This window comes from Gordionus sp. m RMFG-2023, chromosome 2 (genome assembly GCF_954871325.1).
Source record: "Gordionus sp. m RMFG-2023 chromosome 2, tfGorSpeb1-WG-v2, whole genome shotgun sequence".
Lineage (NCBI taxonomy): Eukaryota > Metazoa > Nematomorpha > Gordioida > Chordodea > Parachordodidae > Gordionus > Gordionus sp. m RMFG-2023.
The window spans coordinates 49,930,290-49,957,875 of record NC_088776.1 but is presented as its reverse complement, the minus strand read 5'-3'; the positions used below and the strand labels follow the sequence as shown (position 1 = coordinate 49,957,875).

At 30.1% G+C, this 27,586-nt stretch overlaps 1 protein-coding gene across 2 annotated transcripts in view; it reads left to right on the top strand.

Moving 5' to 3' along the window:
• LOC135924613 (myosin-VIIa-like) overlaps window positions 1-27,189 on the top strand; it is a 42,015-nt gene extending 14,826 nt beyond the window's left edge. The window contains exons 2-41 of one of the 2 annotated variants that reach the window (XM_065459704.1): window positions 1,656-1,804; window positions 3,930-4,043; window positions 4,321-4,467; window positions 4,734-4,915; window positions 5,079-5,200; window positions 5,817-5,959; window positions 6,736-6,849; window positions 7,344-7,500; window positions 8,137-8,213; window positions 8,641-8,851; window positions 9,268-9,430; window positions 9,611-9,689; window positions 10,036-10,306; window positions 10,634-10,740; window positions 10,970-11,107; window positions 12,521-12,832; window positions 13,488-13,774; window positions 14,649-14,748; window positions 15,418-15,675; window positions 15,900-16,125; window positions 16,629-16,840; window positions 17,502-17,898; window positions 18,326-18,721; window positions 19,294-19,490; window positions 20,079-20,313; window positions 20,570-20,653; window positions 20,880-21,133; window positions 21,917-22,104; window positions 22,274-22,512; window positions 22,626-22,724; window positions 22,897-23,326; window positions 23,502-24,024; window positions 24,264-24,325; window positions 24,500-24,657; window positions 24,860-25,039; window positions 25,156-25,250; window positions 25,409-25,693; window positions 25,898-26,227; window positions 26,398-26,601; window positions 26,983-27,189. In XM_065459704.1, coding sequence (XP_065315776.1) covers window positions 1,787-1,804; window positions 3,930-4,043; window positions 4,321-4,467; window positions 4,734-4,915; window positions 5,079-5,200; window positions 5,817-5,959; window positions 6,736-6,849; window positions 7,344-7,500; window positions 8,137-8,213; window positions 8,641-8,851; window positions 9,268-9,430; window positions 9,611-9,689; window positions 10,036-10,306; window positions 10,634-10,740; window positions 10,970-11,107; window positions 12,521-12,832; window positions 13,488-13,774; window positions 14,649-14,748; window positions 15,418-15,675; window positions 15,900-16,125; window positions 16,629-16,840; window positions 17,502-17,898; window positions 18,326-18,721; window positions 19,294-19,490; window positions 20,079-20,313; window positions 20,570-20,653; window positions 20,880-21,133; window positions 21,917-22,104; window positions 22,274-22,512; window positions 22,626-22,724; window positions 22,897-23,326; window positions 23,502-24,024; window positions 24,264-24,325; window positions 24,500-24,657; window positions 24,860-25,039; window positions 25,156-25,250; window positions 25,409-25,693; window positions 25,898-26,227; window positions 26,398-26,601; window positions 26,983-27,087 — 7,899 coding nt within the window. In that variant the 5' untranslated portion in view covers window positions 1,656-1,786 and the 3' untranslated portion in view covers window positions 27,088-27,189. Of the gene's footprint in view, window positions 1-1,655; window positions 1,805-3,929; window positions 4,044-4,320; window positions 4,468-4,733; window positions 4,916-5,078; window positions 5,201-5,816; window positions 5,960-6,735; window positions 6,850-7,343; window positions 7,501-8,136; window positions 8,214-8,640; window positions 8,852-9,267; window positions 9,431-9,610; window positions 9,690-10,035; window positions 10,307-10,633; window positions 10,741-10,969; window positions 11,108-12,520; window positions 12,833-13,487; window positions 13,775-14,648; window positions 14,749-15,417; window positions 15,676-15,899; window positions 16,126-16,628; window positions 16,841-17,501; window positions 17,899-18,325; window positions 18,722-19,293; window positions 19,491-20,078; window positions 20,314-20,569; window positions 20,654-20,879; window positions 21,134-21,916; window positions 22,105-22,273; window positions 22,513-22,625; window positions 22,725-22,896; window positions 23,327-23,501; window positions 24,025-24,263; window positions 24,326-24,499; window positions 24,658-24,844; window positions 25,040-25,155; window positions 25,251-25,408; window positions 25,694-25,897; window positions 26,228-26,397; window positions 26,602-26,982 lie in introns of both variants that reach the window. The other variant, XM_065459703.1, reaches the window with a different exon arrangement.
• The last annotated feature ends 397 nt before the right edge of the window (window positions 27,190-27,586 follow it).

Sequence of the window (27,586 nt, the reverse complement as noted above, 5' to 3'; positions counted from 1 at the left end):
TTTGTGCTTTTTTTAAATTTTGTTGATTTTTTTTTCTTTTTCCAATTTTTTCCCCTCTCCTATATGGAAGTAAAAAGGGAGCATTTTTTGTGACACAAATTCTATAATATAATAAAAAAAAAATTTATATTATAAAATACAACAAGTCATAATTTTTACCTTTTATATTTTACATAAATTTTTCATATATTTATATATGAAATTTTTATTTTTTAAAATACATATTATTTTTTTTATGACGGAATACTGTTGTCCACATTGATGAATTATATCGATTGCTCATTCTTCTAAACAATGAATTTTATATTTATATTATTATGATGTAAAATTGTAAATAAATATAAAATTCATGCCAATATAAAGTTTAAAAAAAATTCAAAAAAATTTCTTATTTATTTAAATTATTTATAAATGGTGATTTTTTAAAATCACTTAGTAACTTTAATTTTTTCTCGGTTCAAACCTACCCCGCCCTGCCTTATATTATAATATAATATTTTGAATTTTGATTGCAATTTCACTTCTTTTTATGGTTTACTTAAAATAATATTGTAACTAAAGAGGCCAATTTTTTATTTCAAATTAATTTCTGATTTTTTTTTTCTTGTTTAAAGAAAGTCCTTTTGTAATTTCAAAATCAAAAGGAACAAATATTGGTTTAAATTTCCTTTTTTGAAATCGAGGATGGAAAAATCCAGAATCACTACGATGAAAGATATCACGGAATATAATATATAAAAGATGATAAGATATACAATTATATAATGACATAAGATATTTTGTTTTTTATTTAGCCCACTTTATAAAGTCAGCAAAAATAAAGAAAAAGAAGAATACAAATTCGGGTCATATTAATTAAAAGTTAAAAATACAAATACAAACAATATATTTATTTCAGTAATACATATATTCATTTCTTTATGAAATCATCTGGCCTTGCTTGTTCCCACTCCGATAATAAAAGAAAAAGGAATTTCGAATCAAAATAAATTGATTTGATAATTATAAATGAATACACTTGTTAATAAATTAACAACTATTAATATTTATAATAAAAAAAGGTGGAATTATGCGGTTTATGATTAGGTATAAAATATAATTATAGTGGAATAGAAAGTCATAAATAAATTTATAGGTATATATTACGTATAAGTTTTTCTGGAATAACGATTTATTCGGAATCCTCGCCCTGGGAATTTCGAAAGATCTCAATTTTCAAATAATTTACTAAGGGTTATTTTTAAATTTAAAAAAGAAAATTAAATTTTATTGGAAAAGTTATGCCAGCATTGTATAGATAAATTGCCCAACTAATTTTCAGATAATTTTGCCATGAACCTTATATTAATTTGTATATATTATATATATAATATTTTTTCGCTATAAATTTTACAAAATACAGAAAATTTATCGCGATATGGTCTTAAATTTGTTAATTTCAATAAAACGCGTACAATTAAAATTTATTGATTTGTTTATATTTATGGTTCTGGTTTTACGTTCTATCTAGACTCTAAGACTGGACTAGAACATATTTTTAAAGAAGTTAATAAATGGCTACGGTTTGATGCTATGGATTGGACCGTGGATCTTTTATCAACCAATCATTTTTTTATAAATATAAATATGTAAATTAAATAACCAAAAAAAACAAGGAAAGGAAATGCAATATCAAATTTTTCGCTGAATCGATAAAGATGTCACATTCCTATGAAATAACATTATTCCGGCTACGAATTTAAAGGGAGGGTCGTTTTCCATCGAATCTATTCCATTTTAATTCCATATGGTCATCATATCCAGGGTAATTTTTTTTTTGTTTTGTTCATACATTTTATATTGTTTAATTCCTACTTACACAGCTTTTATATTTATTAGCCAATAATATACTAAAATGGAACTGACCTAAGTCAGATGGTTTGTTTATCATAAGTAAAAGTGTTGGACGCGCAAAGCTAAGGCCAAATCAATATTTTAAATACTATAAATAGTTATAAATTGTAAAAAGTTATAAATATTACTTTAAATTATAAAATTAACGATAAAATTTGTAAATATAAAAATTGCTCAAAATATGCAATTTCAAAATAATGTTTTGCAACACTCCATTTGTAGTTTGCTATCTTTTAACCTTATGAGCTCATAAACTCAGAAACTCTGGTAACGCCTTAGCCTGACGAAGATAAGATCTATTAAATAAAATAACAGCAACCTATCACGATAGTGGCATACAAATTGTACCGATAATAAATTTTATTTTTTGTCACAAATAATTAGGACATTTTTTTTATGGTAAGAAATATATTATTATTATTTTAAAAGAAAATAAATAATATTACCTTTCCTATACCTTTTATTATTTGTTAAACGGCTCGATTTGAGCCGATTTTAAAAACGGCTAACTTAACATTATAGCCAGGAAAATATTGCCTAAGCGTCGAGATTTCGCCAATAGATGTTCAGTCCTATGTTCCATCTATGAGCAAAATCTTTGGGGTCATAATATTTTTCTGGATGAAATATTGAGTTAGCCATTTTTAATAATCGGCTCAAATTGAGCCGTTTATAACAACACTACCTTTTATTGGTGAGATTTGATTTGCTATGATTTAGTTATTTAGTTCCTTTTTAATAAAAAATAGCAGAGACCTACACAGGTAAGTCTAATCCCTCTCTCCGGATTTTATCAAAACTATTACGCAAGCCTGGAGATTTTGCTCATAGATGGCAGAAAGGTTTGAAATATCTATTAACGAAATCTTGAGGCTTCCGTAATATTATTTTGGCTAAAATCTTAATCTAAAATTGGCGAAATCGAGCCCTTTAACAACACTAGGAGATTCAAAGTACAAGAAACGAATGAATGAATTATCATAATGTGATTTATTATTGTTTTTTAGAAAATTAAAATCATACCATTTTACGGTACGGGTACCGGGTCGGATTTCGGGTAGATTTTGTAAGTCTCTGAAAAATCTAAATATGAAAAAATACTTGGGCCGAATTCAGGGAACCTCGATAAAATAAATTTTTTCTCCTAATGCTTTTACAAAATCTTTTTTTCTAAGAAAAAAAATCAACAATTTCTAATTTCCATGAGCACCTACAATTCTCTTTAAAGGAAAAAAGAAAGAAAAACCATATTTAAAAATTTTTTTTCTGATCGGACTCCGATCTTATTTCAATGAACCAACTTATTTCTAGTGATAATAGTTTGCGCGAAATCAGACTGACCTTCGAATTAAAAAATTTGGGCCGAATATTTGAATTGGGACAAATTTAAAAAATTAATTGGCCCCGCTCGGTCTGGTAAAATAGGCTCGATTTGCGGGTTTAAAACGATACATTTGAAGTTCTAGAATGATACTTTTTACAAGATAAAATACGAATGACTACTTAGTCAATGGCTATACCTTTACAAAATTTGCTATCAGCATCATTGAAAATTAGACATGTCAAAAACGAATATGAATCGAATACGAATAGTAAATTTTATTATTCCTTACGAATAGTAAATTATTCGAATTATAAATCAATCAAACCCAAATAATTTATTATTAGATTTGCCGTTTTTGAATCAGGATTGAGGACTACTTTAAATTCTAGTTGAAATTTTTTTTCTCGTAAATTCCCCTTTGCGATACCCAAACTTATAATTATTTGTAAATTGTAGTTGAGCATTTGCTCTATTTTTGGGTTATGTTAGCTGTCTTAGGCCCAAAAACGATCACCTAGACCTCAGATTTTTTTCTTGAAAATATAGTTCAAATTTGAAGAAAGCATGATAAATCAATATTCGCCTCAATGCTTAGCGGATTTTCTTCAGACACGAGCTTAAGGATTGTACCTAATAAGACTTAAGCCATTACATTACCCAATAATTTTAAAGATTATTATTAACAATTCTCGAATGTTTTTTTTTGTTATAGAACGAATACATCTGGATTATTCCGGAAAAAGAAAGCGAGTACTCGGTTCCTGTTGGTGCTAGGGTTAAATCTGCAGAAGGGAGCAGGTACTTAGTCCAAGATGACGAAGGCCAGGTTTAAATATATTAACAGTAGAAGAATAAATACCTATAGCTATAATATTTTAATCAATAACAAAAATTAAATTATGGTTTAATCGGATCAATCAATATCCTGTCTTGTCATTATATAAAACTCACATATTTATTTTCTCGTCTATTAATTTTCCGATATAATAAATGAAAAAGCCGAGTTTAAACCTGCCATAACCAAACCTTTTTATATTATCATTCTTTAAAATAAAATTGGATTTATTAAAGAATGAAATTATGAAAACATATTTTTTTTATAGGAATACTACGTAGGACCGAATAGAAAAATAAGGGTTATGCACTCGACATCAGTTCAAGGCGTGGAAGATATGATAAGCTTGGGTGATTTGCACGAGGCTGGTATATTGCGGAATTTATTGATTCGATATCAAGAAGGCTTTATCTACGTAAGTTGCTTATAGCCTTTAATATTTATTGTACATCTAAATAGCGGTATTTTTTAATTGGAATTACTTTTATTTAAAGTTATGTTCATGTTCATAATATATGATTCCTTAATATAAAGAGAAAAAAAAAGTATTATTCATTCTTGAATTGAAAATTGGTTGATACTCTTTATCGAATAATAAAAATTAAGAAAGAAGAATAAATAAATAAAAGTGAAGGTAAAAAAAGAAATATTTAGATAATTATTATTTATTTTTTCGCATAGACTTACACTGGGTCTATCTTAGTTGCCGTTAACCCTTACGAAGTTTTACCAGTCTACACCCCCGAGCACGTTAAAATGTATAGGAAAAAGAAAATAGGAGAACTGCCTCCACATATATTCGCTATAGCTGACAATGCCTATTCCAGCCTATTCCGTGTTGGAAATCAATGCATCATAATTAGGTGGGTTTTTTTGGATTTTCTTCCTGATATTTATTTCTTTATTTCTGTCCATTTTCTAATTTGGTGTAGAATTTTTATTTTAGAAATCCTTAAAATAGTATTATAAGTAATTATTTTTTATTTTCATTCGAAAAAAATAATATTAATGTAACAAAAATTAAAGCGGGGAAAGTGGAGCCGGCAAAACGGAGAGCACCAAAATAGTATTGCAATTTCTAGCCGCTATCAGCGGCCAACATTCCTGGATCGAACAACAAATCTTGGAATCCAATCCTATTTTAGAAGGTATAATTTAAAAAAATAATAAACTCCTCCTTTCGAGAGATCAGAAATCAGAAAAAAGTTACTTAAAATCTGGAAAACGTTCAATAGCAAAACCGGATATTTAATTTATAATGCGAGCACGTCCTAACATATTTTTTATATTTGGGCAAAACATTTTTCAAAAAATTTGATTTATTATCGAGCACGTCTTAATCAAAACATTGACGTTTTAACACACATAAAATGATAAAAGCTATTGGTGCTACCGAAATAACAAAAATTGGGCTTATAAAATAAACCATCAATAAATCGTGACCAACTCGTTTCGACAAAGAGTAATATTTAAATTTGTCCCAAGCTTGTTCGAATCTGTTACTGCTACATCTTAATTTTTAACTCTTGAGCTATTGCACCATTACAAAAATAACAATCTTATTTGTTAATATCATTTAGAATATATGGTAATTGGTGTTTTATATAAGCCTAAAAATTCGGAACCCACTGATGCTTTTTTTGAGAACAGAAAATGTATAATATATCCATCATTTCAAAAATATATTAGGTAAGAGAAATTCAAATTGTTTTAATAATTTCCTATTAAAATTTGGAATCAAAATATTAAAAAACTATAATAAAGCATTCGGTAACGCCAAAACTATTCGCAATGATAACTCTAGTCGATTCGGGAAATATATTGATATTCAATTTAACAAAACGGGCAGCATAGAAGGGGCTAAGATAGAACAATACTTGCTGGAAAAGTCACGGATAGTTCATCAAGTTTAAATATTTATTTATTTTACATCTTTCTAATATGGAAGAAAGGAAGGAAGGAAGGAAGGAAGGAAGGAAGGAAGGAAGGAAGGAAGGAAGGAAGGAAGGAAGGAAGGAAGGAAGGAAGGAAGGAAGGAAGGAAGGAAGGAAGGAAGGAAGGAAGGAAGGAAGGAAGGAAGGAAGGAAGGAAGGAAGGAAGGAAGGAAGGAAGGAAGGAAGGAAGGAAGGAAGGAGAAGACCATTTCCAGATAGAATATTTTCCAAAACGATTTTTTGGTAATGTTACAAGCAATATTTATTTCCTAACATAACTTGTCTAATTAATTTTTTTTAATTATTTTGAAAAAAAAACAACTCCGGAGCCCCATTTCAAGACGCCATTTAATCGTTTAATCGTTTAATCGTTATATTAAAATCAAACCAGTTTGTTTACCATTTACGATTAAAAAAATGGGAATATGGATTGTTTTTTTTAGATAATATTATATTATATAAAAAAATTAATTTGTCAAGTTAGTATCATTTGTTTGGAAATAAAAAAAATATCGCTGGTAATATTACCCAAAAACCGCTTTGAAAAAACATTCTGTCAGGAAATGCCCGAAGGAGGGATTGGAAGGGAAGGAATAGATTGAAGAAAAAACCCCCTACTTGGCCAAAATTATTGCTATACAGTAAAACTATCCTAACATTTAAGAAAATACAAACTCCAAGCAATTTTTTTTATTATTTACGATGTATATTCCATTATTTGAATAATTATTTACTCACGCATTAAAAAGGCTCAAGACGAGAGGAACTACCACGTTTTCTATTGCATGCTTGCAGGAATGTCGGAGGACGAGAAACGCAAACTTTACTTATCCAAGCCTTCCAATTACTTCTATCTTACACAAGTATGACATGATTCGTTTGATATAATTAATTATTTTTATGGATATTAATTCTTGAACTCTGAGGATTTTGCTTTAGTATCCCATTAGTTGAGAGTGTTGTTTAAAACCTCGTTTTAACCAATTTGTAGAAAAAGGCTAAATTAAGATTTGGCCAAACAAATATTACCTAATTTTCGATATTTCGTCAAATGCTAGAAAGAGGTTTGGCAATATCTAGATGCTTTGGTAATATTTATTCGGCTAAAATCTTGCGAAGTCTTTTTTTGTTTATTCAAAATATCGCGATGTTAAATTATCGTAATTTAATAGGATGATGGGAGGGGGGGGGGGATTTTAAAATTTCAATCATCAAAAACTTGGGTGAGACATTGAAAAAACTGTGTATTAGGAGTGGACCAGATGCAACTTAGCAATGCAATAAGGATAGGGGGGATTATTAAATTGATATATTTATTATACAACTTTTTTTTTTGTCAACTTTACTTCTGTGGAAGGGAGGTGGATCCTTAGTATGCGAGGGTAGACAGGATTCAGCAGAATATCTAAATATCTTATCGGCCATGAAAGTCTTGCTGTTCGGGGAAGATGAAATATACAATATTTTTCAGTTACTGGCCATCATTTTGCACCTCGGAAATTTGAATTATAAAGGTTTCTATTTTTCTTCTTGCTTTAATAAAAAAAAATAAATGAATTTGTTTTGTTTTTTTCTATTTGGAAGAGAGTGACGGGTGGCGAGGATTTTTTTATAAAGGTTTCTAATGGTCTAAGACTCGTTAATCACCTCGCTATTGTATACTCCTTATTGAACAAAAAAATTTTTTTTCAAACATTTTAAATTTTAATATATCGAAATATATGAAATACGATGGGATTATATATATAATAGAAGGATACCACCTAATAAGAAATTAGGCATACCGGATGATTATGACGTATTTGTTCCACGTTAAAGACGGCCAACCTGATAAAGATATTGGCCAAAATATAAAGTGAGCTTAGAGATTTTACTCGTAGGTGGCAGAAAGGTTTGATCTCTATTTGCTATATCTCGAGGCTTAAATATTATACCCAAATCGGTTTTTAACAACATTAATTCTATTTTATGAGACCTTATTAAAGTCGTTCGACTTGTATAAAGTGACTAACGAAATTATGTTCTATATCAATTTTTAAAATTAGGCACCTAAGAGTTGATTGGGAACTTGAACCTTCACCTTCATTTAAAAAAATATATAATCAAATCGAAATTTTTAAGTTTTTTACAATATATATTTTATTTATAAGGAACTACCATAAAAAACTTGGACGCTAGTGAAATAGCCAATCCAAGCACGCTGGAACCTTTGGCTAAACTTTTAATGGTATATATATATTTTAGTCAAATTATTAACCTTTTACCATCAAAATTATATTTTTTTTTAAAAAAAAAATATTCATTCTTGCAGCTTTCTCGGTTTTTAGAAATAAAAATAATAATTGATAAATTACGTCTACTTATATTATAATTCCACTTTAAAAAAATTTATCCCTTGTATGATAGTAAAATCAGAGAGAAAGGTTATCAAAATCTCAAATTTAAAAATTTACCATATCTAGACAATCGATTCGGGTTAAAAAGCTTTTAAAAATGGATGAGACAGAAAGAGAATGAAAATTTATGTTATATATATTTTAAAAAAAAGTCTAACCCAAAAAAGTTAATCTTAAGAATGCCGACAGCGACCAATAAATTTTAACAAATATACATTATCAACGTATATTATATAAATTGTTAAAAAAAATGCGCAGGTCAAGCCTTCCGACCTTAATCGGGCCTTAACAACCAAAACCTTGATAACTGGCGGGGAGACGGTTATATCCACTCTAGGGGCTGAGCGGTCCATGGACGTTAGGGATGCCTTCTGCAAGGGTATATACGGAAAGTTGTTTGTTTGGATAGTGGAGAAAATTAATTGCGCTATAAAGGCTCCCCATCACAATGACAACTCCTCCGGAAAAAGTGCGAATCCATTTTATATTCTATATTATTTTCAAAGGCTTATAAAATTATACATGATTGTTTTTCTTCTGTTTTTTAGTTTAGATTTTATTATTTATTATATTATACTTTAAATTTTGTTTTTGGGGTTGAGAAAGAAAGGAAGATTTGCTTCATGCGGGCAAGAATAAAAAAGATGGCAAAAGAAATATTTGTAATAAGAAAAAAAATTAAATAAAGGTTTATATAAATTTATTTAAATATAATTCAAAAACAAAAATTAGATTTTCTTACCCCCCCCCCTCCCCTCCCTCTTAAATTTTTATAAAAGTAAACTATCACACAATATTTAAAATTATTAATTAAAAAAAATTATAATCTTATACGTATATGTTCAAAAAGAATAATCAAAAACTATTTTAAATTTAAAATACCAGTAAACCCGGATATGAGCAGCACGTATTTCTTCAGCAATCACAACTCAAAAACAAACCTGACCAATGGCTATAACGGGACCATATGTCGGAATGGCATAAACGAAGATTCCTCAAACCTCGGAGTCTTAGATATTTTTGGATTCGAAAATTTCCACTTTAACAGGTAACCAAGGTCTTTTTTTAAAAATAACGAATCATGATACCCCCCTTCCCCCTCTCCCCCACATCATATGATATCTAGACATACAGTTACAATTCCTTAATAAAGTTAGACTAGTCGTGAACGGATTAATCATATTTTTTAAATATCAAAATGCATTTATTTTTGAAAAATATTATATAGTTTCGAACAATTTTGCATCAATTACGCCAACGAAAATTTGCAGCAATTTTTTATACGACATATATTCAAGCTTGAACAAGTTCTATTATTATTTATTCAATTTTTTTAAATTAATTCCTCAAACTCGGTATGAAGTAATTTTTAAAAAATTCGAAAAGTTTCAAACCTTTCTCAAATTTTAAAATTTGTTGTTGAATTTTTGAAATTTTCTAGAATTATGTTTTTGATATGTCTTATTTTTAAATTTAAAAAAGCTTATTTATTTTCATTAAAGTTTCGAAAGTTTGTGAATTTAATTATGACATTTTGGACACAGCTTTATGACAAATGCCTAATAATAGCAAACATTTTTTATTGTATTAATGTTGTATAAATATTTTATTTCTCCTAAATTTCTCGGGAAATCATATTTGACGGTTGTACAGGAAGAGTACAACTCTGAGGGCATAAATTGGCAGCATATAGACTTCGTAGATAATCAAGAAACACTTGACCTGATAGCTGGTAAGCCCCTTCATTTGGTCAGCTTGATCGACGAGGAAAGCAGGTTTCCCAAAGGTACCGACATAACCTTGTTAGACAAACTCAACCATACTCACGCTTCCCACAATTCTTACATCAAAACGAGGGGCCACGCTTCCGCTAAGCATTTTGGCATTAATCATTTTGCGGGCCGAGTTTATTACGATATCAGAGGTTGCTATAATATTTTCCGCTCTGTCACCTCCCTTTTTTAACCAATATTTAGTCATATTGTGTGTGTTTTTTATACATGGTTTTTCGATGAATAACTGCCAGCGGCTTACTATATTCTTGATAACTATTGAGTAGTGACTTTTTTAATTGAGATGCTAACCTCTAAATTATTTGCTTAGATAAGATCAGTCTCGTTCCTAATTTAAAAGTTGGGAACATTTTGGTCGATTAATCGCAAATATTTTCTCTCAGTGTACTCTTTTTGGTTAATTTTAGGTTTTTAATAATTTTATATAAAATAATATTTATTTATTTTAATAACAAAAGGTTTCATAGAAAAGAATCGGGATACGTTTAGCGCCGATCTGCTTAGTCTCATCTATAGCACTAACAATAAATTTCTGCATTCCCTTTTCCAGAAAGAGAAGATGCTTGTAATTTTTTTAAAATTGATTTAAGTGAAACCTTATCTTTATTTCAAGAGGTGTGAAAAGATATAGGAAGGATAGATGAGCACAATAGACCGAGGAAATGCTTTAATTTAGCAATTTCATGGCTCAAATTGCAAAAAAAATAATCCTGAGATACTTAATGAAGCTTGTACTTTTCAGATAATAAATCATTATTTTATCCGATTACAAATATAATTTCTTATCTGTAAAGGGTCCGGAGACAAGAAAAAAATCGCCTACCCTAGGCCTACAATTCAAGCGTTCCTTAGATCTGCTCATGAAAACGCTGGAAACATGTCAACCATTTTTTATACGTTGCGTCAAGCCTAATGACGACAAAAAGCCAGGGGTCAGTTTAGTTTTCAAAGAATGAATAATGACAAGCCATGTTTACTTAAGTTAATAAGTGCTCAAATTCAGAATCGTTTAACGTTACATTTTTCCATAAAACGCTTCTTTGTTTAATTTAATTGGCATTTTTTAAAATATGAGAAAAAATTATATTAAAAAAACTTAAATGCCAAACTATTTTACCTTTTTATTCAAAATTAAACGTTCATCAATTTTCATGTTACAAGTATAAAATGCTTTATTTTAAATAAAACGCAAAACTAAATCGCTTCAATTTGTAAGCAAATTTACTATTTTTAGAAATGGAAATGGAGAGGTATTCAAATATAAAAATTGAATATTTTGAGTAATGATATATTACGTTAGACCACTTTCTAAACAATGACCAAAATTTATCTCATACTTCTCAAAATCATCAAATTTTTTTATAGGTAAGGATAAAATTGCAACGCTATCTAATATTAATAAAACACATAAAAAATCAATAATGTTTAATATGCATCATCACTCAAATATTTTTACTTTTATTTAATTTGAATGTACAAACTAACTAGCATATGTCTGATTCGCTACTTTCTAAAATTAATACGTTATTATTATTCAATAAATTACATTTTCAAACAACGAAGATAGCTAAACTATATTATTTTCACCCCCCCCCCTCCTTTATATAAATTATAGTATAATTCCCTTTGGGTTATTTATACTTTATAGACGATTAATTTGTTGAAATTCTTTTGAATCGCTTTGTTACAAATTAGCTGGTGAGACGCCATTTTGGTTTCCCTTATAAAAAAACAAATAAATTAAACTATGAATCATTTTTTTATAAGTTCAATATATATTTTAAATACATTATTTACAGGAAAGCAAAATGGCTTATTATCAACTGATTTGTATTAAATGATACGAACCGTCATTCTAGGTGTAGCATATACTATTATCAAGAATTAAATAATATTTTTCTTTCTTCTATATTATATATCTAGTATTTACATGATTTTTTTCAATGGCATCGCTAGCTTTTTCAACTTGAGAAGGGGAGGGGGGTTTATATATTTTTTTAGAATTTCTAACATTAACAAAAAAAAAGATAATTCTATCTAAAATGAGTAAAAAACAAATATTATATTTAAAATTAACTCAAAACAATAATTCAACCTAAAATATGCCAAGAAAAAAAACCATATCTAAAAAAATCAATATTTTTAAGGGGGGGGGGGTTTCCAAAGTTTTAAGGAAGCTTGAGCCCCTATGCGCTCCATATTAACGAAATTTCTGACTTTTTTTGTAAAACATCTCAGCTATTACATTCACATTTTTCATTGAATTAATATAAGTATACCTACTAGAATCCCCCTGTTTTTTTACGACTAGAAATAAATCGTAATGAAAAAATAAATCACATCAGATATTCGATCGGCAATTAGTCATAAAACAACTTCGATATTCGGGCATGATGGAAACTATCAGGATAAGGAGGAACGGTTACCCCATAAGGCACGCTTTCGTAGATTTTTACGATCGCTACAAGCATTCAATCCCTGTTTACGTCTTGCGTTCGGCGGGAATCACCATATACAATAATAGCAAAGACAAAACCCGAAATACTAAACTAATAGAGTCTCAGATAGATTTCAGGAAGGCGGTTAACATCATTTGTAGCAATGTTTTGGGCAACAAGGCCGATTTTCAGATAGGGCATGCCAAAGTCTTTTTAAAAGTTAAAATTATATTTTATTTTAAAAAGAATATTTTCTCCCCTATTACAGTTCAATTCTTTCTATTATTTATATCACACATATGTACAGCGTTCACATGAGCGGGGTAGGTGGCAGTTTACTTCCAATTTTTTAAAGTGGGGGATAGACATTTAATGGGGGTAAGCTAGAGCTGATTATAATTTATTGGGGGGGGGGGGGGGTTGTCTATTAAATTTTTAGATGAAATTAAGCAAAATATATTTCTGTAAAAAATTATTTAATACTTTTTTATAGACCTATTATTAAAACAATGATATTGCTAAACATTGACCAAAATATTGCATACAATCAGCCATTAATTTTCAAATAAAACTTATTTCCGAATAATTTATTGCTATCTTTTCAAATGTAATATAAAAGGGTTTTAAATCTCTCAGCAAGCTCATAATGCATTGCATTTAAAGTATATGAGGGGGTTTATTCTAAATAATTTACATTCACTTTTACATAGTTGGAACGTATAATTCATAATGTCCCGAAGACGGCAAAATATTTTTAGGGGATAGGTATATATTTTGAGGGAGTTAGCATCCTGTGAATATCCTGTCATATAGATGCTGCATACATATCTTAAAATGAGTTTGTTTCATCTGATAATCTTATCCTTTAAAATAGGACTGCCACGATTTATTCCTAGAACAAGCCAGGGAAAGGGCGCTAACGCAAAAAATAATACTCATCCAAAAGGGTGTCAGAGGGTGGATAGCCCGGAGACGCTACATTAATACGCTCAGAGCAACTCTAGTCATACAAAAATACTGGAAAGGGAGGCTTGAGAGAAGAAAATTCTTGACAATGTTGATTGGATTTTCCCGACTCGAAGCCTTGATCAAAGCCCGGAGATTGAGGAACGAATTCCTGGCGACTCAACATTTTATGATCAATCTTCAGGCCTTGTGCAGGTTTATTTTTTAAAAATGCTTAGTTTATTGATTGGAAAATTATCTTTAAATATAGGAATATTTATATCTACAGACTATTCGATAATTAAAAAAAATACAACTTAAAAAAAGATACAATAATGTTTTTATTTTAAAAATAAATTTTAAAAAGGTCATATTTTATGTTTTAAATAATTTACATGCTTTATATATTTTAAATTATTTTTAATATATTTTTTAAAATTAATAAAAGTTTAATGAATTTTTTTAATGAACCTTGAACCCTAAATGTGAAAAAGGGTTCTGATTTGGGTTCAATTAAATATCGAGTGTCGAAGGGTTTTGATTCATGGTTGATATAAATATGTAGCTATGGTGTACCTATATAAGGCTGTTTCTAATAAAGTTGGGAGTTTGAAGCTGTCCTTAGAGTTTCTCGGTTTAGGGTTGCTGAGTTTGGAAACATCAAAAGCACACTAAATACATCGAGAAAACTCAGAATATATATTTTTTATAAACGGTACAGAGTTTTACGGATATAAAGTAATATTTATTTTTTTTAAACAAAAAAAAAACAATAAGTAATTAAGCAAACTTGTTCCCTTTACACATCCATCATGATAAAATTATGTAAAAATTGAAATATAATTAAAATGCAAGTATATATGTGTAGCATATTTTTCAGTATCATTAAAGTACACTAAAATCCTTCTAACATAATTTCAAATTAATTAAATTTTATTTTTTTTATGAGTAAGCATCATATACACATTTTATTGAAAAGGTCCCCATAAGCGGTTGAGCGAAACTCAAACGTAAATGCGCTTCAATTAGGACGTAGGGTAATCTGGTAGAGAATATTAAAATAATTATGATTCAAAAATAAATAATATAGAGGATTTCTGGTACGCAAGGAAACTCGGATTAAAATCGAAGCTGCTCTTAAAAATCCTCAAAAATTTAGGAAAGATAACCACGATAATAAAGACAACAATGTATGAACAATTCAAATAGATTTATTAATTTATATAATATTATATTTCGCAAATAATTCATAACTTGAAAGTTTCTAAAAATAAGTACTACCAACATTTATTTAATAACTTATAAATAATTGAGAGAGCTTACTAATTTAGGGTCCGTAGGTCCAGATTTTAAAATTATTTTTTTTTTTTGAAATTGACATGCGAAAATCAAAACTTTTTAAATAGCCTCAATCGGGCTAAAAAAACCTGGGGGTAGGTGGTAACTTATAAAATTTTTGAAAAGAATTCCAAATTTTACCAATTAAGACTTTCACATTCACGCCAGGCCAGTGTTGACTTAACCCCAACTGGGCTTACAGGCCTCTGATATAAAGTAAATACATTAAAACCTGTTTAATTTGGGCACCGTTTTGAGATAGTTGCCCAATTTATCAAAAAATATTTAACTTTCTATAATCAATGGGAATTTGGTTGGGACTTCAAGCTTCCGTCAAATTAGGGAGTTGCCCTAAGTATTATGAGCCCAATTAGACAAGTTTTGCTCTATACAAAAAAAGTGGAAATGTAAACTATCCCTCGAATTATACTAAAATAATAGATGTTTTTTGTAAAAGGCAACTGGAATAACTACGAACAATTTTTTTTTGACACAAACATATACTCTATATCCTCGCAAAGAAATATAACTGTAACAACAATAAAACCAATGCGAAATTTAATTCTCAATCCACAAACTCGACTATGGACGAGCAAGCGACGATCGAAGAACTTTTCGGGGATTTGGATCTGGAGGCTGAAGATGATAGTGAAAGTTTTAATAATGGCGCCAACGGAAAAATTAAGGGAATCAACGATATCAAGCACATTGGCAGTAACAAAAAATTAGTGGGGCGTTCTGGCGACGAAAGTTCCATGGCCGCTCCTACGGCTTTTAAGGTTTTAAAATCGTTTTTTAAAAAAATATTATTTTTGCATTCATTTTTTAAAAAATGTATAAGCTAATTAATTAAATGGTAGGTAGGAAGGAAGGAAGAAAGGAGGGAGCGATAGAAGAAGAAAAAAAATAGAAGCATACATCGGCTGTCCATTTTTCCTCTTTATTTATGAAAAAAGTAATTTATTAAGTAAATTGCTTAACAAAAAACAACAAATATATTAAGGACTTGGAGGTATCTCGCCAAAAAGCTCTCTTGAACCACAAAAAACAGCAAGAAACCCATTCGGACGAAATATTTTGCGAAGATTTTGATTTGAATTCCTTTGACGAGGCCGAGCTATCCGAGTACAAATTCATAAAATTCGCCACTACCTATTTTCGGGGTAACGTTACCCATTCATTTATCAAAGGGGAGCTCAAGCAGCCCCTGTTACCTCACAAAAATCCAGGTTATAACTATTTTAATTATTTTTACTACAAAGAATAATGTACACAGAGTTTTTTGATCATCTGACAAAAGTTTTAAGCGAATGATAATTTGATTTTTGAAAATAACAACAATATTATAGAAAGAATTTTTTAGAAGAAGATAAGTGAAAAATTATTAACTAATTTGTATAAATAATTTAAATATACCTGGCTCAATTGGGAAATTAGTATTACATTGAATCCGTTATTTAAAAAAGTTTATCGTGGATCAACAATTATTGTTTGTGTAGTGTAATAATACCAGGATATTTGACTACCAAAATATAATTCTCTTGCCCCCCCCCCACTTACATTGAATTAGTGATTGTTATGTTCAAAAATACCTGTTGTAATCATCTGCATGTTTTGAAATACAGCTTTCTTTATGAATAAATGTGAGAAGAATTAGAGAATTAAAATGGGTAAGAAAGAAGGAAAGAAATAAATAAATAAAATACCGATTTTATTTTTTAACAAAAAATAGGTGATATACTAGCCGCTCTCGATGTCTGGATCATGATTTTAAGGTTCATGGGGGATTTGCCGGAACCGAATGACAATGTCGTGAATCCTACATATTCAAGGCAATTTTCCAATCATAAGAATGCTAAATTATCTAGTCACTCTAATAACGGAATAAGGGACGATAATACATCCGTCATGAACAAAATATACACTACTCTCTCTAGAACCGCGGTAAAATTATTTATTTTCCCTTTTATCTTATTCTAAACAAGACAAATTATTTTTTCAAATTGTTAAAAAACGGATGAAATTTGTCAACCAATAACACAATTAATTAATAATAGAATCATTGTTTTATTTTAAAAAAATTAGCATATAACCTTTATCGGAAACTGCTTAAAAAAGAATTGTTTGCATTTCACCACCTTTTAATGGTGTTTTAATGTAGAAGAAAAAAAAATAATCATCAAAATGAAATTTTTTTTGTAAAAAACGGTAGGGTTTACTTTAATCGCGAAATAAATTTACTAATTGTTTTGCCCAAATATTTTATTGCTTGATAAAGTCCTAAAGGTGTAAAAATAAAAAAAAATAACAAATATTTCTCTTAAACATTGGGTTTTCTTTATCTCTAATTTGAATTCCATTTTTGATCATTTTTACAGGAACGCTATTAAAAAAAATGTTACCAATATAAGAACATTAAAAAATCATTTAATTAATTTTAGGATATTTTTTTATCGTAAAGTTGGTGAAGGTGACTCCTAAGGATACAATTTTAAACCGATATCAGTTTCGATAATAAATTAAACCACGACTATTAAAAAAAGTCTTTATTTGTATTATTATTATAAATAAATCTTTTAATATCAACAAATTAAACTATAACCAGGGCAAAAGTATAGCAGCCGATAAAGCCTTCTCCAACAACGCCTCAAATGATAACGGCATCAACCATAACAACCAGTACAATAATAATCATAAGCCTATTGGTCATCCGAGAGAAACGCTCCGTAAAAAGCTCATTTCACTCACCCTGAAACGCAAGTCTAAAATGCCGGTCGATTTGATGATGAGACAAGACAACGGAAGGAAAGAAGATTTTAAGAGATCAGACCCGAATGGGTATTGCGTCAACGATAATTCAACTAAGCAAGGAACCAACGGTTTGAATTTTGCAAACGACGAAGAAGATACAAGTGGTTATTTTTGCATAGACCCCTCGAACCCCGTTGCTTCGCTTAAACACAAACCGATGTCTAACTTGGATAAACTGCATTTCATTATAGGTATATTAATTTAAAGTAATGTACATAAAATATTTAAAATATGGTAAATTAAAATTGAAGAAATTTTGATTAGACGATATATAAAATCGGGGGGGGGGGGGAGGTTTATATAGTTATAATTATATTATACATAAGTATTCCTTTTAACATCATCATCATTAATTCATATCACATAGGATATCTTTCTCTTTCTTATACAATAATTTAATTAAATACATTGAACAATTTGCTCACATTTTTTTTACAATATCTTATTACTTTATAATTTGTTAGTATTTAAATACATTAATTTAACTGACGTGTATGCTTTCCCCTTATTAAGAATTCTTTTATCCTTTCCATAATTCGTTCAAAATTTGATAGATATATAGGATTCCAAATTTATCCATTTTAATATACCATAATAAAAAAATATTTTAAATTATAGGCAATGGCATTCTAAGACCTCGAATTCGGGACGAGCTATTTTGCCAGATCTGCAAACAGCTGACAGGTAACCCCCACCCTGACACGAGTAAAGTTAGGGGATGGATCCTCCTATCACTGTGTCTTGGCTGTTTCCCGCCCTCGCCCACTTTCGAAAAATACTTGAGGAACTTCCTCCACCAAAATAAACAGAGCGAACATAAATTAGAACTACCTGTTAATAACTTGTTGGCCAATAATTCTAAGCGAGCCGTTTCCATAGATTTTGCTTCTAGATGTCTCCATAGGCTCAAGAGAACTCTTAAAAATGGTGCCAGAACACAACCACCTAGCTGGTTAGAACTTCAAGCCGCCAAGGCATCTGTGGCAGCAGTTTATAACGCTAAAAGAATTAATGGTATTCACTTTTTAAGTTCTAACAAAGTTTTAAAATGCTTATATTTTGATTTTTTTAAATGGTATATTATTAGTTTATTTGGAAAAATTTGCGATTTTCAAGCTTGAGGATGAGGGGGGAGGTGTGTAGAGAGTAGAAATGGAAAAAATCGCAAGCTGCTTTAGAGATCTGCAAATCTCTGCAGTCCGACCCCTGCATATCCTGGCCTTCGACCCGGGCAGAACCTATTTTTTAGAAATATTAAATAAATTCGGGCCGGGCCGTGTGAACTAATAATTTTTATTTCGTGTCAGGTCTTCGGGTCAAATAAGATAAAAATCATTCATGATCAGGCCGGACTGACTAAAAAATATCGGGCTGGGTCTGGTTTAGAAAAGTAGACCCGATGCAGATCACTAATCTACACCATCAAAATAAAGTCCGCTTCTTACATAAATATTGAATGATTAGCATTTGAATAAATTTTTTTTATAGAAATAAGCTTTAAAGTCATAAAAATATAATAGTTTTGTTTGTTTACAGAGTTTTAATTCCCCCTAAAAACACATATACATTAATACATATGACTCCAGGCAAAGAAGATCCGAGGCGCTGGTTATCGGAGAGAGAACCTCCAATAATGTTACCAGTTACTTGCATGGATGGGCGGACAGAAAATTTACCCGCCGATTGTGCCACCACTTCTCGAGAACTGTGCCATTTGATATCCCTCAGACTGGGCCTGATTTCACCCGATCTCCCCCCAGCTAATAAATTGATCAATGGCGGGGTCAGTGCGAAATTTCTTATTTTATTTAAATAATGATATTTCTTTTCGGTATTTTAAAAATATTCACTAATTTTAAGTTTATGTTGTAACATATATATAAATTGGACTTCGTGTAATTTTTTATTGCAATTAAATAAACCATTAATGCAAATTACATCAATCATAATTAATCCGATAACAACATCATAATAATACAATCATAAACATCCTCATCCAATTCCATAATCCCCAGCAATCATTCTCGAACTTTCCTCCATCTCCAAATATGATCTGGATTCATTATTCTGGTCTAGCAATCCCTCTGTTCGGTAGCTAATCACTACTTATGTGATTGTACAAGTTACAGAGATCTATAAAATCTTTATACTTGTATTCCGATCTCTAAACCTATAGATCATTTCTTCTGTAAAAAAATATCTCCCGATCTTATTTTTTTCATTCATTCACTTGATTGCAAAATAATATTATTTAGAATGGACTAATATTTAAACGTTTGTTTTATTGTTTTTATTTGTTATTTATTACACATATTTTCAATTGTCTACTAAATTGTACCGCTATTTTTTCCCCCTATATTAATTTCAAAAGACTCCTCCCAGAAACACCTTTCCAGTGTTCGGCTTTTCTCTCTACGTGGCCCTTTTCGACAAAGTGTCCTCGTTAGGAGATGGAGATGATCACGTGATGGATGCTGTGTCTCAATGCGAGCAATACGCCAAAGAAACTGGGGCCCAGGAAAAGAACGCACCCTGGCGACTGTTTTTTAGAAAAGAGATTTTTGTACCCTGGAGGGAGGAAAGCGACACTACTGAATCTCCTTACAGTATTTTAAAAGAATCGGAATATTTTTATATCTCATTTTGTTATTTTAGCGAATTAAAAAAATCGAGAAATTATATTTCGGAATAAATAAACTTTCTAAACTTGTAGTTAAATTTGGCTTAAACTTAAAGAGATCTTCTATCATTCCACACCAAAGCAATTTTTAGAAAAATAAATTAATATTTTCCAAACAATCTAACCAAAAACATATGATATATAATGATTTCAAATGCCTAAATCTAATTTTGTATCTCAAGATACTTCAACAGTACATGTTGGATTGAAACCAGGTGCCGTGATAGATCTGGTATACCAACAAATAGTGCGGGGAATAAAATTTGGTAATATTAATTTTTAAATATATATTTAAAGATGCAAATGAAATGTTAAAAAAATCAAATGTACACATTAATAATAAGGAGTAATCTCTCCACATGACTAGTTGAATAGCATCTTAAAGAACTGGGCTGCCACGGGCCATATAAATATTAAAAAACAAGGGGAAAATATTCATGAATTTTAGTATTGTCTGGGTATATTCATTCATTTATTCATGTCTTCTTATAGGCGAATACCGTTGCGAAAAAGAGGAGGATTTGGCTCTGGTAGCGTTGCAACAATACTACGTAGAGCACAAAAAAAAGTTAAACAATAATTCAACTGTTGGGGAGTTAGACCGAGTTCATCTACTTTCTGCGCTTCCTTCTTACATTCCCGATTACTATTTACAGCAGGAAGGCTCAATGGAACATTGGATGAAGAAGGTTATGGGTGTTTATCAGAGTACTACGATTTTCGAGCAGAATGTTCCAGCTATAAGGGTATGTATATATTTTTCATTGATTGTTTAGGTAATTATATATTTTTTTAGTGATTTTAAATTTAAACACTTAAATCTGATAGTTGTTTAATTATGTATCTTACCACCATTAGTGCCATATAAGTATTGAAATAGCAAATATCGAATTCGCATTTTATCTCTTAAAGTTACTTAAGTATTATTTATAGGATGCATTTGATTTGATTTTGATAGTGTAGATTTAAGGTCTAAATATAATTGTTATATAATGTATCATGATGTTTTTACAAGTCTTCATGCGTATTTAATGATAGGTGGGTAAGGATTGATAGAGATATGGCCCGAAACCCAAAAATCCAACTTACGCAAAATATTTTTTCGGGCTCCGGGTTTTTAAATATTTTCTAGAATCATGAATAATGTAAATGTATGATTTTTTTTTACTTATCTAAGATAATTATGGGACTGGGCTAAAAAAACCTAACATATAGCCTCTATAAAATATGATTTCTAATATATATTGATACTGATATACATAATAATTCGGTTATATGTCAAAATAGAATTCCCTGCGAAGTATACAAAATTACAGCATAAATTTCTGTACTTCGTTGCAAATTCGCGTTAACTGTAAATGAGGGGTAAGTAGGAAATATATTTCAGCATGTATAGAAGAACCAACAATATGGAATCTTCATATAAAAATTTAAAAAATACATTTATAGCTAAGATTGTTTGAAATTCATAGGGTATATATGTATTATAATTATATTTTAATTTATTAAAAATTATATTCACGCAAAAGATGAAGGAAGAGATAGTCAACTACGCCAAGTTCAAATGGCCCCTGCTCTTTTCCCGCTTCTATGAGGCCTCACTCATAGCATCCACCAATTTGTCTGTTTCATCTGAATCTTTGCCAGATATCTTGAATTCCGGTATCGGCCATTTGCGCAAAAATGTAGACATTATCATAGCCGTAAATTGGACCGGGTTTTAAAAAAAATAGATACTTTTTTTAAAAATTTCTCTAAACACCAGTAAATTGTATATTCCTCTTTCCTTTCCTTCCTATAATTCGATTTCATTTATGCAATATTTTCCATTTTAATCATTTTTTTAAAATAATAACTTATATATTAACGATTTTTTTCCTTTGCAGTTTTTATGTGGTGGATGACCAGGAGAGAGTTTTACTAGAACTTTCGTTTCCAGAAATCGTCAGGTGTCAGGCCCTCTCCTCTTCTAACCAATTGTCTGTACTCTGTATTTCGACAGCCAAACAAGAATCCATGGTATTTAAATGCAGTGGCGCGCGAGACGTTTCTCAACTCATGAACTACTTTTTGGGAGGTCTGAGGTACCGATCGAGATACGCTATTGCCTCTACCGATTTCATAGGTATATTTTTAAGTGTTTTTATTGCATTATGCGTTTGTTTTATCTTTAAAAAATATATAATTTTTTCAAAATTAAACATTGATCAAAATATAAAACTTTAAAAAAAAATACAGAATCAGATCCATCATTCCTGTCTTGTCTCAAGGGTGAAATCATTCAACTCGACAAACCTTATGGCAGCTATCTAAAGGCATCGATTAATGCCAATAATAGTAATAATTTTTTTTATCACCCGAACGCATTATTACTAGCGTTTTAAAAATCATATAAATTTCTCACGTTGTGGAATCATCCAGTATTTTTAAAAAATTTTATGCTATGCTGGAATTTTTTTCGTCCTAATATTTGAAATTCTTTTTTAAAAACCCCTTATATGCCACTCAGACAATTGTGATATCTACAAGGTATATAATATCTACGATAGTTTGAACCATCACCAAAGTCACGGTAATAACAAATCTAACAAAATGTGGCTTTCGGCGCTCTCCTTGAGCACGCAAAGAAAAGGGGAAATTCCGTCCAACGCGGTTTACGTTATTCCTTGCTTAACCTGTCCAGACCCCGACACCTCTAATTTACTTGCCACGTCTATCAAAGCCCAAAGTGTTAATCAGTCTATCTCGGACGTCGATCGAATGCTAAGTACTTTGGGGTGCGCCACGCTCAATAATGCCGTGTACAGATCAGCAACAGAATTTCGGAGGGACGCTGGTGGGCGAGATGAAACAGTTGATACGATGGACAGCGTCAATGCTAATAACAGACCTCACGATCTGAGACGTTTTGCCTTGGAACATTTCAGGAATCGGGAAAAGTTTAGCTCTCTTTTAATTTTAAATGCATTCGACATAATTATTATAAAAGAATAAATGCAAATCATATTATAAAATTATATCATTATGCCCAATATTTCATTTTTTTCAAATATTAGCTGATTATTTTTTTTAAGCCTAATTTTCTATTCATTCTTTAACCCATCTATATAAAAGAATTCAAGCTCCAAAACGTTCATTCGGACAGACACTTTCATCCACGTTAAGCCGAAAAAATCCGCTTAAAAACTTTATGTCCCACATATCTCACAATAACCCAGACCCGAATACTTCTTCCAATATCAATCCACCCAGATCTCCCCCCTCACCCAGTCAAATGATTTATCAAGACAATAGCAATACTTCGGTAACTCTTTCATTTAACGGTAACCACCACGAAAACAATAGTGGGGAGGAATGTTTATGGACGCACGCCAAAGAACCCCTCATATCCCCTTTGCTCAAAAAACTGGCTGGGAAAGATCAACTGTGTCACTTTGCTTGTTCGATCTCCTTATCCATCGCTAAGTACATGGGGGACCAGCCTCTGAGACGCAAGCTTAACTATTCCCACTATCATCAACCTTACAGCGCTGTCCTATCTTCACCCTCCTTAGGATATGCTAGCAATGAATCGCCTCCTTTGCCACTACATTCTGTTGATTTGACAGATCAAATATTCCAACCGGCATTGAAAATGGTTTATTTTTTATCTTATTATTTGTTTTTAAGGTTAAAATAATGAATACCCCCCTTCCCACCTTTTAACAAATATATTTATTTTTTTTAAAAAAAAGGTATACGAATAGGAATGCCAATATAAAAATATGTGGAAATTTTGTTTTAAAAATAATCACTAAACTTTTATGTTATAACTGCTCTTATGAGATAAACTTTATTTTTCCAAATTAAATTTACTTAAGTAAAATATTTTATTAGGAGATTCTGAGGGATGAGATTTATTGCCAACTTATCAAGCAACTCACCCAAAATCCCAACAAGTATATCCCTTAAAATACGTTATTTAAATATGTTTTACACTTTTTTATGCAAATTTGTTGAATTTTGGTCATCCATTAATTGTAAATTAGTTTGATTTTAGAGATATCTATAAATAAGATAGAAAGATGAATGTCATTTATTTCAAAAAAAAAATCAAATATTAAACAAAAAAGGACAAGCGAAGAAAGGGGTTGGGAATTGATGTGGCTTGCCACTGGTTGTTTTCCTTGCTCACGTTTAATTTTACCTGAACTGACGGAATTTCTAAGGACTTCTCATTGCGCATCTAGCCTTAACTCACCATTTAATCATAATTATCGGGGATTGGGAGGTAAATTTATTTTTTAAGTTATTTTTTATATTGATCATAAATATTTTTTGGAAAATTCTAAAAAATTTGTCATGCGTAAGTAAGATATTATTCCTATTAGTCGTATCGTTTGGAAAAGACAAAAATATGCTTTACACGCTTTACTTCTCAAAAAATTAAATAATTTTTACCGGTATTATTGCAATAGTGGGTGTTACAAAAGATTCGTCTATAGCTTTGCGGAGGGACTGTCTACTACGATTACAAAAGACACTAAAAGTGGGACCGAGAAAATTTCCTCCTCATCCTGTGGAAGTTGAAGCTATCCAGCGCAAAACGACTCAAATATTTCACAAGGTCTACTTTCCAGATGACACAGAACAGGCTTTCGAAGTCGACTCCGGTTATTATATAATTTGATTTTTTTAAAATGAATAATTATTGGAATTAGTTAATTATATAGAAATATTATGTATATTTTTGACACAAATTTTTTGAATTATTTTTTAAAATAAAAAGGCACGAAAGCAACCGAATTTTGTTTTCACATCTCTCGACGCTTAGGCCTGATTACGTCACAGGGCTTTAGCCTTTTCGTCAAAATAGCGGATAAGGTTTTTAAGTTGATACTCTTTTATATTATGATAAACAATTTCAAATCTTATTTTTTATTTTGAGAAAGAAAGAAAGAAAAATGACCTCCAATATTTTTTTGGGAAAAAAATATATATAAAAAATCGTATTTTTCAAAAATAATATATATTAAACGAAGGTTATAAGCGTGCCAGATCAGGACTTTTTCTTTGATTTCGTGAGGCATTTAACGGATTGGATCAAGAGAACTTGCCCCAACCCTAATAACTTAGGTACCCCCAGCCTGAGCAATATGAACAATTCTAGTACTATCATTTCGCTCAACTCCTTGAATTCCTCGAGTCAGATGGGTCAACAATCTCAACCGGCCTTAACTTACCAAATATTTTTCATGAGAAAGCTTTGGCTTAACGTAGTTCCAGGGGTTGATAGGAACGCTGACCTCATTTTCCATTATCATCAAGTTTTTTTTCTCTTTTTTTTACTATTTGATATTAGAGAATAGAATAAATAACTATTTTATTTCTTTTTTAATCGACATTTTCATTTTTTGAGAACCTTCTTATAAGACTTTGGGACTTGTCCTTTTTTGAATTGAAAACACTGTTAATTTTTTAATTCTCAAAGTAAGTTTTGAATATATATTTTCCTTCGTGTATTTGTATAGGAAGTACCAAAATACCTAAGGGGATACCACAAGTGCAACCCAGAAGAGGCCAAAATTCTTGCCGCTCTAATATATCGCGTCAAATACGATTGCGATTCGAGTTCGCTGACTATTCTGTCATCCTTCTCCAAGGTGGCTAAGGATCTGATCCCTTCTTATATGCTTAGTAGGCAAGATCATAACAGTTCTGTGGTTATGGAAGATTGGAGGAAAGGCATAGCTGAGTCTTACTCTCAAACTGTGGGTCTCACACCTGAAGAGGCTAAGATCGAGTTTTTACGGAGAGTGTATCAATGGCCTACATTTGGTTCCGCCTTTTTCGAAGTCAAGGTTGTTGTTTATTATGTACACTTTAAAAACCATGTCTTAATTAATAATAAAGATAAAAAGAAAGAAAAAAGGAACAATAAGAAAAAAATTACTAAAAGAAAAATGAAATAATCAAAAAAAAAGGAAATACTTTTTTTTAAAAAATTTACATATTTCCTTTACATTTTAAGCAAACCACCGAGCCAAATCTTCCCGATTATCTGATAATCGCGATCAATAAAAACGGATTAACTCTATTAGATCCCATCACTAAGGAAACCTTATCAGTTTTCCCTTTCACCCAAATATCGAATTGGAGTAGCGGTAATACCTATTTCCATATAACCATAGGCAATTTGGTGCAAGGAAGCAAATTATTGTGCGAAACATCCTTGGTAAATTCAATAACAAAAAAATAAATTTACTTCCTAATATTGGCATGGCGAAGGGTAGTGTAAAGTCTTTTTTAAAAAATTCTGAATGGATTTATATAATGTTTATTTGAAATCAATGACATTATAATTATAATCCTCTTTAACGTAATTTATTAGTGATTTTTAGTTATAAATTTTTTTCCTTCAATTATTTTTATTGCCTGCTAATTATACTCATTTTAATATAAGTCAAAAAAAGTAAATAAGAAGTACATACAAGGTGTAAAAACAATCATGGTCTCTCTGAGATATTTTATATCATTTATAATATAATATCTAATAATAATTAGTTGCTAAAATATATATATTTTTTTAAAAAAACGCCTAAAAAATTAAATACAGGGCTACAAAATGGACGATTTGTTAACTTCCTATATTGGACTCATGCTTAGCACTATGAACAAGCAAAGGATCAAGGCTAGCACTATGAATCTCAACAGACTTTGAAAAAATAACAAATCTCATTTATATATATTAAATTTATGATATTTTTATATTATAGGGAAATGGAGGAGCTTTTTGATAAATGCATTTACAAAAAATTATATTTTTTTATATATAATATTTATTATTTATAATAACTATAAGCTAAATCAAGTGTTTTTTTAAAAAAAATTTTTATTTATATTTTCCCAAATAATTTAGTCTTTTTTAAAAAAAGTATTTTGAAATTTATATACATTATACTTTTTTAGATAAATTTTTAATATTTTAAACATTTTTGTACGTTTAATTCTAATATTTTTGATAAATTATCATAGAATAAATTAGCCTCGAAAATGCGCATAAAACTTAAGTCATTCGGAAATTCCCAAACTGAAGACTTTTTTTTTAAAAAAAATAATATTTTATAACGGCCCCAAATATTTTAATGAAAGTAATAAAGGTGTTTGTTTATAAAAAAGAATAAAATAAAATCCATTTTGAATAATAATTTTTAGGAAAT